Here is a 14,584-nt window from a genome sequence, read left to right as displayed (position 1 = left end):
AAGCAGCAAGGTACCAGCAAGCTCAGAGGCATAAGCAGCACAAGGAGGACACTGATGATGCCTCTGGCAGATGCAGTAGAAGGTGGAAAGAGCAGGCTCTCAAATACAACCAGAAGCAGCTCAGAATTTTAAAACAACCAAAGCCTTACCCAAATAAGAAAGTGTTTACTACTACAAATCTGCTAGCAGAGGAACAACTCATCAAGCACCATGAAGAACTATAGTAACATGGTAGCACAAAAAGAAAACGACAACTCTCCAGAAACCACACTTGAAGGCATGAAAGATTGTGATGTAACTGACAGAGAATTCAAAATAGCTGCCATGAAAAATTCATCAAGTTACAAGAAGACAAAGAAAGACAGTTCAATGAGGCCAGGAATAAAATTAATGAATAGAAGGAGTACTTCACCAAAGAGATTGAAACTCTAAAAAAACAAAACAAAACAAAACAAAAACCCCAAACAGAAATTCTGGAGCTGAAGAACACAATTAATGAAATGAAAAATAAAGTACAAAGCACTGGAAATAGAGCAGACGATATGGAAGAGAGAGCTAACAAGCTTGAAAACAGAAATCTAGAAATGATTCAGGTGGAAGAGGAAAGAGAACTAAGATTCTTTAAAAATGGAGAAATTCTATGAGAAACATCTGACTCAATTAAGAAAAACAACATAAGGATAATGAGTATCCCAGAAGGAGGAGAGATGAAGAAAAGAGCAGAGAGCTTACTCAAAAATATAATAGCTGAGAACATCTCAAACCTGGAGAAAGAACTGGATATACAAGTACATGAAGCTAATAGAACACCTAATTATCTCAACACAAAAAGATCTTCTCCAAGGCACAGTATATTTAAACTGTCAAAAGTTGATGACAAAGAAAGAATACACAGGGAGGCCAGAGAAAAGAAAATAACTTATCAGGGAACAGCTGTTAGGCTATCAGCAGATTTCTCAGCAGAAACTCTACAGGCTAGGAAAGAGTGGAATGACATTCAAAATATTGAAAGATAAAGACTATCAGCCAAAAATACTCTATCCAGCAAAGTTATCCTTTAGATATAAAGGAGAAATAAAGGCTTTGTCAGACAGACAAAAACTGAGGGAGTTCATCAACACTAGCCCTGACTTACAAGAAATGTTGAAAGGAGCCCTCCTACCTGAAATAAAAAGGCAAAGATATACAAAGCTTTGAGCAAGGTGATAAATAGACAGAACCAGAAAATTGCAACTCTATATTAGAATAGGTTAGTAAACAATTATACCATAAAGGCTAAAAGAAAAGAAGGCATCAAAAATAACTATAATCACTTCAATTTGGTAACAAAGATACAATACAAAAAGGGGTAATTTGTGACAACAAAAATATAGAAGGAGAAGAGGAAAAGGAAAGAACCTGCATAGGCTAATGGAGATAAGACACTATCAGCAGAAAAAGGACTCTCATCTACGAGATCTTTTATACAAACCTCATGGTAACTACAAAACAAAAAATTCAGAGCAGAGTCACCGAACATAAATAAAGAGGAAACTGAGAAACACATCACAGAAAACCACCAAACTAAAATGGTAGACAGAAACAAAAGGAAAAAAAAAAGGAAAAATAGAACAACCAGAAAACACAAGATAAAATGGCAGTATTAAGCCTTCATATATCAGTAATCACTCTAAATGGAAATGAATTGAAGTCACCAATCAAAAGACAAAGAGTGGTTAAAAAACAAGACCCAACAATATGCTGCCTCCAGGAGACCCATCTCAGCTCAAAAGACAAACATAGGCTCAGAGTGAAGGAGTGGAAGATGATACTCCAAGCAAAGGGCAACCAAAAGAAAGCTAGTCTAGTCATACTTATATCAGACAAAATAGACTTTAAGCCAAAAAAGATAAGAGACAAAGATGGACATTATATAATGATAAAAGGGGCATTCCACCAAGAAGACATAACATCTGTTAATATATACGCACCTAATGTAGGAGCACCAACGTATATAAAGCAACTATTAACAGACCTAAAAAGAGAAATTGACAGCAACACAATAGCGGTAGGGAACTTTAATACTCCATTAACATCAATGGATAGATCATTCAGACAGAGAGTCAACAAGGAAACACTAGCCTTAAATGAAACACTAGAACAAATGTACTGACTAGATATGTATAGAACATTCCAGCCAAAAGTCACAGAATATACCTTCTTCTCATATACATAGAACTTCTCAAAAACAGACCATATGTTGGGAAACAAACAATTCTCAATAATTTTAAGATTAAAATCATATCAAGCATCTTTTCCAATCACAATGTGGTAAAACTAGAAATCAACCACAAGAAGAAAGCTGGAAAAGTCACAAATATTTGGAGACTAAACAACATGCTACTGAACAACTATTGGATCAAAGAAGAAATCAGAGGAGAAATCAAAAAATACCTGGAGACCAATGAAAAATGAAAACACAACATGCCAACTTTTATGAGATACAACAAAAGCATATTAGTAGGGAAGTATATAGCAATACAGGCCTACTTCAAGAAACAAGAAAAATCTCAAATAAACAATCTAACAATACACCTAAAATAATTAGAAAAAGAAGAACAAAGTCCAAAATCAGTAGAAGGAAGAAAATAATTAAAATCAGAGTGGAAGTAAATGAAATAGAGATAAAAAGACAATAGAAAGATCAATGAAACCAAAAGCTCGTTCTTTGAAAAGATAAACAAAATTGACAAATCTTTAGATAGACTCACCAATTAAAAAAGAGAGAAGGCTCAAGTAAATAAAATCAGAAATGAAAGAAGAGAAATTACAATGAATAACACAGAAATACAAAGGATTACAAGAGAATACTATGAAAAGCTACATCCCAACAAATTGGATAATCTAGAAGTGGATAAATTCTTAGAATTATACAACCTTTCAAAATTGAATCAAGAAGAAATAGAGAATCTGAATAGACCAATCACTGGTAAGGAGATTGATACAGTAATCAAAAACCTCTCAAAAAACAAAAGTCCAGGACCAGATGACATCCCCGGTGAATTCTAATAAACATTCAAAGAAGATCAAATAGTTATCCTTCTCAAACTCTTCCAAAAAAATTGAAGAGAAGGAGACACTTCTTGACTCACCCTACAAGGCCAACATTACCCTAATACCAAAACTGGACAAGATCAACACAAAAAAGGAAAATTACAGGCCAATATCACTGATGAAGATAGATACAAAGATCCTCAACAAAATATTAACATCAAATACAATACATTAAAAGGATCATACACCATGATCAAGTGGGATTTATTCCAGGGATGCAGGGATGGTTCAGTATCCACCAATCAATCAATGTGATACACCTCATTAACAAAATGAAGAATAAAAATCACATGATCATCTCAATAGATGCAGAGAAAACATTTGACAAGATACAGCACCCACCTATGAAAAAAACTCTCAATAAAATGGGTACAGAAGGAAAGTACCTCTATATAATAAAGGCCACATACAACAAATCCACAGTCATCATTACTCAATGATGAAAATTCAAAGCTATCCCTCTAAGAGCAGGAAAAAGACAAGGATGTCCACTGTCACCACTCTTATTTAACATAGTATTGGAAGTCCTAGCCAGAGGAATCAGGCAAGAAAAAGAAATAAAAAGTATCCAAATTGGAAAGGAAGAGGTAAAACTGTCACTATTTGCAGATGGCACAATTCTATATATAGACAACCCTAAAGAATTCACCAAAAACCATTAGAAATAATTAATGAATACAGTCAAATTGCAGGGTACAAAATCAACATACAAAAATCAGTTGCATTTCTATACATTAACAATGAACTAGCAAAAAGAGAAATCAAGAATACAATCCCAATTACAACCACAACAAAAGGAATAAAATACCTGGGAATAAATTTAACCAAGGAGGTAAAAGGCTTCTACATTGGAAACTACAAGACATTATTGAAAGAAATTGAAGAAGACATAAAGAAATGGAAAGATATTCCATGCCCGTGGATTGGAAGAATTGACATAGTTAAAATGTCCATATTACCTAGAGCAATCTACAAATTCAGTGAAATTCCAATCAGAATCCCAATGATACATTTCATGGAAATAGAACAAAAAATCCTAAAATTTATATGGAACAACAAAAGACCTTGAATAGCCAAAGCAATCCTGAGAAAAAAGAACAAAGCTGGAAGCATCACACTCCTTGGTTTCAAAATATACTACCAAGCTACAGTAGTATAAAACAGACACACAGATCAATGGCACAGAATCAAGAGCCCAGAAATAAACCCACATATCTGTGAACAGCTAAACTTTGATAAAGGAGCCAAGAACATACAATGGAGAAAGGAAAGTCTCTTCAATAAATGGTGTTGGGAAAACTGGACAGCCACATGCAAAAGAATAAAAGTAGACTACTCTCTTACACCTTACACAAAAATTAACTCAAAATATATTAAAGACTTGAATATAAGACCTGAAACCATAAAAGCCCTAGAAGAAAACATAGGCAGTATGCTCTTTGACATTGGTCTTAGCAGTATCTTTTTGAATATCATGTCTCCTCAGGCAAGGGAAACAAAAGAAAAATAAACAAATGGGACTATGTCAAACTAAAAAGTTTCTGCACAGCAAAGGAAACCATCCAGAAAATGAAAAGACAAGCCACCAACTTGGAGAAAATATTTGCAAATCATATATCCAATAAGGGACGAATATATATACAATGGAAGACCACTCAGCTATAAAAAAAAGATGAAATCTTGCCATTTGTGACAACATGGATGGACCTTGAGGGTATTATACTAAGCAAAATAAATCGGATGGAGAAAGACAATTACCACATAACTTCACTCTTATGTGGAAGATAAACAAACACATAGATATGGAGAACAGATTGGAGGTTACCAGGCTGGAAGGGGGTGGCGGGAGCATGAAAGGGGTAAAGGGGCACATGTGTATGGTGATGGATGGCAACTAGACTTTTGGTGGTGAACATGATGCAGTCTATACAGAAGTCAAAATATAATGATGTATATCTGAAACCTATATAATCTTATAAACTAATGTGACCTCAGTAAGAAAAGAACTTTCAAAACTCAAAGACAAGGGGAAAGAAACACAAAAATGAGTGAAAGAGTTGACCAGACGCTTCACAAAAGAAGAGGTGGGAATTATAGACAGGCATATAAAAGTATATTCAACATCACGTCATTAAGGAAATAAATTAAAACCATGATGAGATATCACTACATACCTCTTAGAACAACTAAAGTTAAAAAGACTGACCATGACAAGTGTTTGGTGAGGACGTGGAGGAAATGGAACTCTCATATACTGCTGGTGGGAATGTGAAACATAAAATGGTACACCACTTTGTAAAACAGTTTCTTAAAAAGTTAATAAATATGTGCCATTTCACCCAGCCATTCCACTCCTAGGTATTTACCCAAGAGAAAAGAAGGCATGTGTCCATACAGATACTTGTACACAAATGTTCACAGCCATTTTATTTGCAATAGCCCTAGGCTGGAAACAACCCAAAACTCAAGGAGTATTTAAACAAATTGTGGTAAATACATACAATGGAATCCTACTTAGTATAAAAAGGAATGAACTATTGGTGCACATAACACTGCAGATGAGTCTCGAGCTAATTATGCTGAGTGAAAGAATCCAGACAAAAACCCCAGAATGTATAGCATGACTCCATTTATATAAAACTCTAGAAAATATTAAATAGTCGTTAGTGAGCAAAAGTTCCTTGGCGGCATGTGGGAGTCCAGGGAAGGTTGGCAGGTAGGGATTGCAAAGGGGCAGGAACAAACTCCTGAGGGTGTGGGTTATGCTCACAATCTTCATCGTGAAACCCCTGTGATGGTTTCATGGGTGTACGCGTGCATTAAAACTTATCACGTGGTTCACTTTAAACATGTCAATTTATTGCATTTTTTAGGTAAGCTCTTAAAATAAAAATAAAGTACAAGCAATCTAAAGAATTACTTCACTTCATGCCTGGGCCAGGGTTTCCACGGACTTACAAATTATAAAGCAGTCAGCTAAACAGCACACTTGAGCTTTTAGGCTGGAATTAGAGTATTATTTCTTAACAGAAATTGGATATATTTGAGGATAATGGTTCAATGGCTGTTAGTTTAATATACTCTGACAGATGTTTCAGGAATGATAAACTATGTCTCAGCCTAGGTTTTACTTTCCTTTTTCTTTTCTTTTTTTATCATTCAGCAACAGAAACAGGTAAGAGAATAAGGATAGCTTAATTAAAATGACCCAGTTATACATAGTACCAATGTCTTCAAGCACTCTGCTAGGTGGTATTTCATAGGATTGTAGACATGCAAGGGAGCCCTCATTTTACAGATTAGCAATCTCAGGAGCAAAATGAAGTTAAGTAGCTTTCTCGAGGCCACACGGCTAGAATTTCAGGACTTTTTTTTTTTAATTCACTTACTGCCCAGTTCAAAAAAAAAAAAAAAGAGAGATTTGGGGCAGAATATAATCAGTAGCGTAGCCGGAAGAGGTCACACATCTACTGATTCACTTCCAATCCACCACAGACGCCATAGCACCATCCTCTGACCAGCCCACCTGTTCTTCTGCTTTCCTGTTTATTCACAGGACCACAACAGGCATGAGATTAGAAATAAGACAGTGGTTCTCGATCTTCATTGTGTAATAAAATCAAGAATCCCAGGCCCCCGCTCCCCAGTTGATCAAATTGCTTAGGTCAGTGTTCTCAAACTTGAGCGTGCCTCAGAATCACCTGGAGGGCTTGTTAAAACAGACTGTCTCGGGGGCCAGCCCAGTGGTGCAACGGTTAAGTTCGCGCATTCCACTTCGGCGGGCTGCTGATTCTGATCCTGGGCGTGGACATAGGCACCACCTACCAAGCCACGCTGTGGCAGGCGTCCCACACATAAGAAGAGGAAGATGGGCACGGGTGTTAGCTCAGAGCCAATCTTCCTCAGCAAAAAGGAGGAGGATTCGCGCTAAATGTTAGCCCAAGGCTAATCTTCCTCAAAAAAACCCCCCAGATTATTGGGCCCCAGAGTTTCTGATTTTTGGGGTCTGGGACGGTACTCAACAACTTGTATTTCTAACAAATCCTGAAGTAACATTGATGCTGCTGGTCTGTGAACACACTTTGAGAACCATTCCAGGGAGGGCTTTGGGTAATATAAGTTCTCCAAGTTGTCGAAAAGCATTGGTCTAAAGCAATCATTTGCAATCTTTTCTGGAGTCACCTGGGGAATTAAAAAAAAAAATACTAATGCCTGAGTCCCTATCCCAGAGATTCTTTTTAAATTGACCTGAGATGCAGCCTGAGCCTTGGGATTTTTTGAAGCATCATATGATTTAAAAGACTCACACTCCAGATTATTGCAACGTGCAGCTGAGACGGAGAGTCAGTGAAAATCTTCTGCCTCCTCGATTCTTATTACTCCAATGGAGTTCGGTACTTTTGCCACTGTGACATATCAGAAGTTCCTTTCTATCTTGCCATCCATACACAATGATTTATTTCCACTTCGATGTTTTAATGATGCTAGCATTTTTGTATTCTTGGATGTAGTGGCCTGGTGGTGAGTACTCCGTTTTTTTGGTTTTGTTTTGCTTCCTGAATAGTTATGCTTTAAAAAATCCTTTCTCCAAGGGAGAAACTGTATTTTCTAGAATGAACATTGTCTTCTAACTTGTGGCTAATATGGATCACATTTATCCTGTTTCTGCTGGTTACAAGCCCAGGACAGGAAAAGAGATGGAGAGAAAGGAAGAGGAGGGTCGGGAGAGAGATCTTATAAAAAAAAATAATTCTTCTGATCCGCTTAAACATTTTACACTTAGTACTCGATTCTCTGTGAATCTTGGCTGGGGTCCTCCAGAAATGGAAAAGGACTCAGTAATTCCAAGAGGAAAATTCCAAGAATACTCACGACTCCATCTCAAGGCACTTGATTTTCCTTTACTCTTAATTAATGCATTTCTTTCATTTCCAAGTAAAAAAAAAAAATGCCACTAATTTTTTTCCCAAAAAGGAATTTTCCTTGGAACAAATTATAACGCCATTAATAACAATGATATGAGTTGTTTCAGGTAAAGTCGTTTTAGTTCAGGAGATTTAGAAGTCGATGTTCAGCTATTTTTACCTGCATCACAGTTCTGGTCAAGGCTTCCTCTCTCTTCCGGCTCTCTGCTCACTCTCCACAAGATGGCACTGTTGTGTACCTCTAGACAACTCTCCTTAACGCAGAATGTCTTCAGAATTAACCTTAAGAATGTTTCCTACAGCTTTAGTTCCTGAAATACCATTTATTTCAAGCTTTCTGAGATCTCACAGCCATCGGAAGTTATACCTTTACCTCTTAGTCCTATGGCCTAGCAAGATGTTTAACAAATGATACTTAACAAATGTTGACTGGACAAATGAATGCATGCACAGGTGTATCTACTGCACATGAGCCAGCACCATGGAGGGACGAGGCTCCCACAGCCCTAAGAAATCAGGAAGAGCAAGTGCCATCACGCCACCTTCCTTTGCCACCTAGGATTTCTTCAATATTCCATTTTTCTTTTCCCTACTTTTGTACCGGTTTTGACAAGAAAATAGTTCACCCTAATGGGGGCTGGTGGCCCATCTCCTCAGCCACGGGTTTTCCTTCTCAAAATGGGCAAAGCAGCTATTCTGATCTTACCATAGGACACAAAGTTAGTTGTAACAGAAACATGACTGTGGGAGGTATCAATTAATAAAACATAGTCCATGCAAATTCTATGCTATATGTTGCCAGAAAAGAAATTCCGGAGCAGTTATTCAAGGCTGATAAACCCATTATGGGAAAGGACCTTGCTGGGGAAAGCAGTGAGTGAGAAAGCACAGTGAGGTCAGAGTTCAAGCTGGCTACCCAAAGCACTGCAGCCAGCTCACTTGACCTCTTTGTGCTTCCCTCTCTCGCCCTCAAATGAGGGGGCGGTGCTGAGCACTCCAGGGCCCTCCGAGCTGGGACACAGCCCGCATCTCTGTATTTTCTTCATGTTATGGCTTATGCCATCACTGCGTAAACTCTCCCAGGCCAAGCAGGGACGCTACATATCTGCTTTGAAGGGAAGGAAAGAATTGATTTTAAACAGTTGTAAAATGCCAGGATTTTGGGGGGTTTTTTGTTTTGTTTTTATTTGTATCGAATAGAAATAATCTTCTGTATTAGCTGCTGCTTTGCTTTTCATATCCCATCAATTTTCCAAAGCAATATGGACTTGCATTATATTATTCTTTAAAATGTTCTATGGAGCCAGCTTGGGTAACACTTTGGTTCCTATGCATAGAACTTGAACTATCAAGTTACAGAATGTAGTTTGTAATGTACGTAAGTTTTTCAGGAATCGGTTTCACGTTCTAGCTACAGTTATATAGTTGCCACGTTACTGCTACAAAACCAGGTTAAGTTGCTGTGAAACCACCAAATAGGATCTGGACAAAGTTGATCCATCCTGTTCACCTGTTTTGGAAATTAGCAAGCAACCCTAGGGTTAGGCTGATCCCCACTAACCACCAAGTCAACGTGATTGAAAAAGACTGGCTCGGTTAGGGCCAGGTCCTTGTGCTACATCAACGTTCACCCAATGAAAGCATGAAGAATTAACCGTGTGACACCAGAACAAGAACAAATGATTCAGAAATCATAAAAACATACCGTAAATCAAAGTCATTATCTAATAAACAACTTACTTCTGAGCTGAGCTTTGGTTATTGAAATAATTGCAAGCAACTAATAAATGCACAATCCACACCTGCTTATAATCATAAAGGGAGTTTTAAAAATCCATTGTCAATATGAAGAGATCATTTATCACGCCTTATCCCCAAACAATAATAGCCAAACACTGAAGCAAGAGTCAGTCATCTATTTACCTACTGGTGACCAACAACAGAACTTTAGTGCTTTCAAGAGTCCGGCCATTTTCACCCTGATTTTAAACAGCTCAGCTAGGACTTCTGCTATCAGAAGGAGCAGTCTGCTGCTAGGGTCTGCCCAAATTCCAAGCACCTGCTGTCTCTGGTCTGGAGGCAGATGGCACATCATAAAACTAAAAGTCATGGGGAAAATGTGCAGAAAGATATTCCCTTTAAAACCCTTTAGGAGGTTCTTTTTCCTAAAATCTAATACTATAAATATACATGTTTATGTTACTGTCTTAGCTTAGAATTTTGGGAACTGATGCAGGGGCATTAAAAATTTTTCTTAGGCTGATTCATGTGCCTGTGTTCACATACTTCCATAGGATGGGAAAACAGCCTTTGCTTTAGCTTCTTAGCCCTAAGGCAGGCCAGTTTATTTCTGGAATTCTAACGAGAATCCTGAAGAGCAGCAGCCGCTGTCCTTATCCTTCGGTATTGCCACTAACCGCGCCTCTATCAAGCCTCTCATGGTAACAATGACACCGCCCAGTGGGTGTCTGAGTCAGCTCGGGCTGCAACGAAGCACCACAGGCTGGGTAGCTTCAACAGCAGGAATCTATTTCTCACACTTCTGGAGGCTGGGAAGTCTAAGATCAAGATGCCAGCCAATTCGGTTCCCCCATGAGTCTTCTCTTCCTGGCTTGCAGACGGCTGCCTTCTCACCGTGACCTCACATGGTGGACTGAGAGAGAGCTCTGGTTTCTCTTCTTCTCACGAGAGCACATGGGGCCCCACCTCATGACCTCATCTAAACCTGATCACCTCCCAAGGGCCCACCTCCAAAGAGGAGGTAGTAGGGGTTCGGGCTTCAACATAGGAGTCTGGGGAGGGGCACAAGCATTCAATCCACAACAATGGGGTAACCTCATTTATATTTGTAGGACTGTATAGATGAGCTAGGCTGTAATAAATTGGCTTCATAATATGCTTTTCCACAATAATTACATCAGTTGGTGCTTCTCAAACTTTAGGCGCATCAGAATCCCCTGCAGCTTGTTAAAACATAGATTTCTTGGCCCGACCCCCAGAGACTCTGGTTTAGTAGGTTCAGGAGGGGACCTGGAATTCGCATTCCTAACTGGCTCCCAGGTGATGCTGATGCTGTCTGAGAACCACACTTTGAGAACCACTGATGGAGGGGTTCCCTTTGGAATGTTAGTATCGGTTACGATTCATGGGCCTGTATTGGCTTGTCAGTAAATACCCATTTTATGCTGAACACATTTGAAATATGTCATTTGGTTATACTCAGATGTTGCAGTAACACACAAAGATGCTTAATAAGCAGATGGAAAGATCTGCTGAGGCAAGGCCGCCTCCTGCTGTGAGCCCCCAGGGAGAGTCAATTACTGCAGTATGTTTCATGAGCTAATGTGTGACTTCACAAGTCACCAGGATTTACAAGGATGTCCGCTGACATCTTACCCCTACTAATTTTTATCTTAGAATTTAGATTTAGTCTTTAAAGCTGCTGGATTCTGCTATCTTATATCTACAAGCACACTGCAATGGCCTGAACTGATATCAAATTTTCACAAAGCTTTATATGAAGCCCTTCAGCAAGGCTTACTATTGAAGTTCAACTCATTTGTCCTGCGATCACACTTAGTTACATTTTAAAGCATGGTTGTGTCGTGGAACAGCATAATTTTCAGATTTACTTCAAGTATACTTTGGAATGTAAACGTACCTTATTTAGCTTTACAAAATATTCCAGTCCAGCTTCCAAGGGATTTGTATCACAGTTCATCTAAAAGGGAAACACATATTTTAAATCTTGGACGAGTGCAAATCATTTCAGTAACATCGCTTTCATATATTATTTTTTTAGAGAAGAGAACACTTTTTGAGTTTGAATATAGATTCTGAAAAAGGAAAATTATAGACTGGTCTCTGAAGTAATTTTTTAAATCTAAAATTCAAATGTAGCCTTTCAGTAAATACTGCTATTTGAATAGCAAATTAGAAACTAAAATTCACAGTTGTTTCCATGGCTCTTTTATTATAATAAACATGCGAGGGATACCACAACATGAAGTTCCTTTCAGAAACAAGACTTTCATATGTTTTTATGCAATAATTTTACATAGTTAGGTTTTGAAAAGTTATTAAGTAATCTACATATCTTACAATTATCCAGGGATCAGGATAAGTAGAGGAGAAAGCAGATGGTAGGAAAATGGCTTCTACAGAGTTCAGAAGAGAGAAAAGGAAAAAATAGAGGTTGAAAATCTTGTCAAATACAGTTGAGGTTTACAATATACTTCAAGTCGGAGCTAAAGCCACTATTTGGGACTAGCCCTGAAGTTAATGGTTTTTGTTTGTTTGTCTATTTTGTTGTTATTGGTCTCTTTGGCTCCAAGAGAATTGGTCTAAATCCCATACAAAGTAGCCAAAGTTTTTTCAAAAAAAGACATCACAGCCCTTGTATAAACAAGATGAGTAACATGAACTTGTTTTACAAGATATAAAATTTGGTCTCATATTTCCTAATCAATTTGAGTAACTCCAATATTATTTTTATCTGCTCAAAGTTTCAGAATTTCTCCATGAAGAAAAAATTAAAACAAAGCACAGAAGATTGATTGCTGTAATAACACCAGAGGGCGTGCTGGCGCTGCTGGGAAATCAGAGGGACCAGAGATGGAGAAAAGCTCTGAAGAGGAGGCTCCCGGAGAGGAGGTGCGAGAAAATGAAAGGCAGGAGGGTGGAGAGGGCCTCGTTCCCAAAGGCTGCTGATGCCCTGCCTTCCTGTGGGGTGTGGACACAGCCGTCCTCTGTTTTTCTCCCTGCAGCAGCCTCGTCTAAGGTGCCCATTGGAGGCTGAGAATCCCTCAACAGAGCACCACCCCCCCTGCAAAACGATGGCTTGCCCAAGGAGGCTGCCCATCCAGCTCAAAGCCCATTTAAGCTTCTCCCCAAGGGGCCCTGCCTGTGCTTTCAAACCCACTTTGCCCTCCAATTAACTTCATTCTACTATGTGCGAGGCGCCTTATTTAACATCTATGATAACTCTGTAGGATAAAGACTATCTCTATTTCAGAGGAAAGTAAACGGAGGCTCTGGAGGGTTAAGGCCATGTAGCTACTTTGTGGTAGAAAATAAATTCAAATCCAGGAGTCCCCACTCCGAAGTCCACCTTTACCACTATCCCTCATCTCACCTCCAGGCCTAAAACCTCAAAGTCTTCCAAGGAATAACTAGCAAATCCGAAAAAATTAAGAGGTCTTGAGACACCCTGCCACTTTGGAGATAAAATAGGAGAAGAAAGTTGGCCACTTCTGTGTAATCTGGACCAAGTTGCTCACTGTTTCTTAATGTAACTGTGTGTAGAATAGGAATAATTTAGATGCCCCTACTCCCAACCCCTTGTGCAAGAATCACCAATACCTTCTCCAGGGAGAGTTGAGAGGGTACATGAAATCAGGCATATGAAAATGGTGTGCAACCATACAAATAGAAATCCTTAGTTCTCATTATTAATGGTGGGAGTAGGCTGGACCAACACAGCCCACACCATCCACCCTGCCCCTCAGAAATACACCTTTTATTGTTATTTCGCCAAAAGGTGCGTGATAAGAAGGAAATGAGGATGGACAGCACGACAGAGGGGGAGGAAGAATCTGAAAGGTGGTCCTCCAATCCTGTGCTAGGCAGGCTCCCTTGGAGCAGTCACAGCTCCACACACAGTCAGAGACGGATGTCCAGGGCTCCTTGCCAAGCAGGAGGAGTTAAGGCAGAATAAACATTATGTCATAATTCCACTGAACTTTCAACTGGGAAATTGAGGGGAAAAACCTCTTCCCCTAATTAAGTAAAGTTATCTAATAATACATAATTTCTCTTACAGCCAGAACCAATGTTAATACACTTAAAACTAGCCCTTACATAAAAATTAGATACAATAAACACAAAATTTTAACGAAGATGCTAGCATTTCAAACCTCTGACCCCCAGGCTCTGAAAGCTTTCTCCAGTCTTAAGGCATTCAGGGCATATGTTCCAAAATTGTCAATTCCCTCTTCCTGGCCCGCATTCATGATAACATCATAAAGTGCAGCGGAATCTTCTCTTCTGTGGTACAGCTCCCAACCCAGCTCACCTGAAAAAAACCCACAAGTGCCATGCCAGATTAAGAGCAATGATAACCAGGTCTACTGTGCATCAGCTAAAACACATAAATAAAGGGAGAGATTCCATTTATGCAACAGAGACATTGTTGAGTTTTAAAAGACCAATTCACAAAAAAGTTGCAACCAAACCCACTGCAAAGCAGCCCGCCATATCACAGACGCATTCGTGCCCAATCCTGTCTCCCACACAGGGGCTGGTAAGGAAGACACCTCTTCTAATGACACAGAAAGACTGTAATGCAGAAGTTAATCTTGACCCCTAACCTCAGCTTCATAACGTTAGATGAGTAATTAGCATGCCATAGTTTACCAAGATAAGGGGTTCAAGGTTTAGACACCTCAACCTGCAACTCTTTGCCCCAAAATCACAAGGCTTAAAAATATGGACAACTCACAATTATTTAAATGATCTTCATTGTGGGATAGCCATAGTCTGTAATGCCCCCCTACTCCTCACTTCTT

At 38.9% G+C, this 14,584-nt stretch overlaps 1 protein-coding gene across 2 annotated transcripts in view; it reads right to left on the bottom strand.

Moving 5' to 3' along the window:
• DMGDH (dimethylglycine dehydrogenase) overlaps positions 1–14,584 on the bottom strand; it is a 61,533-nt gene that overhangs the window by 15,944 nt on the left and 31,005 nt on the right. For both annotated transcript variants that reach the window (XM_008516561.2, XM_070571549.1), the window contains exons 13-14: positions 13,934–14,091; positions 11,680–11,739 (exon numbers count right to left, since the gene is read on the bottom strand). In XM_008516561.2, coding sequence (XP_008514783.2) covers positions 11,680–11,739; positions 13,934–14,091 — 218 coding nt within the window. The remainder of the gene's footprint in view (positions 1–11,679; positions 11,740–13,933; positions 14,092–14,584) is intronic.

The sequence above is a fragment of the Equus przewalskii genome, chromosome 13 (assembly GCF_037783145.1).
Source record: "Equus przewalskii isolate Varuska chromosome 13, EquPr2, whole genome shotgun sequence".
Lineage (NCBI taxonomy): Eukaryota > Metazoa > Chordata > Mammalia > Perissodactyla > Equidae > Equus > Equus przewalskii.
The sequence above is the reverse complement of the archived record's forward strand: the minus strand, read 5'-3'. Positions and strand labels throughout refer to the sequence as shown.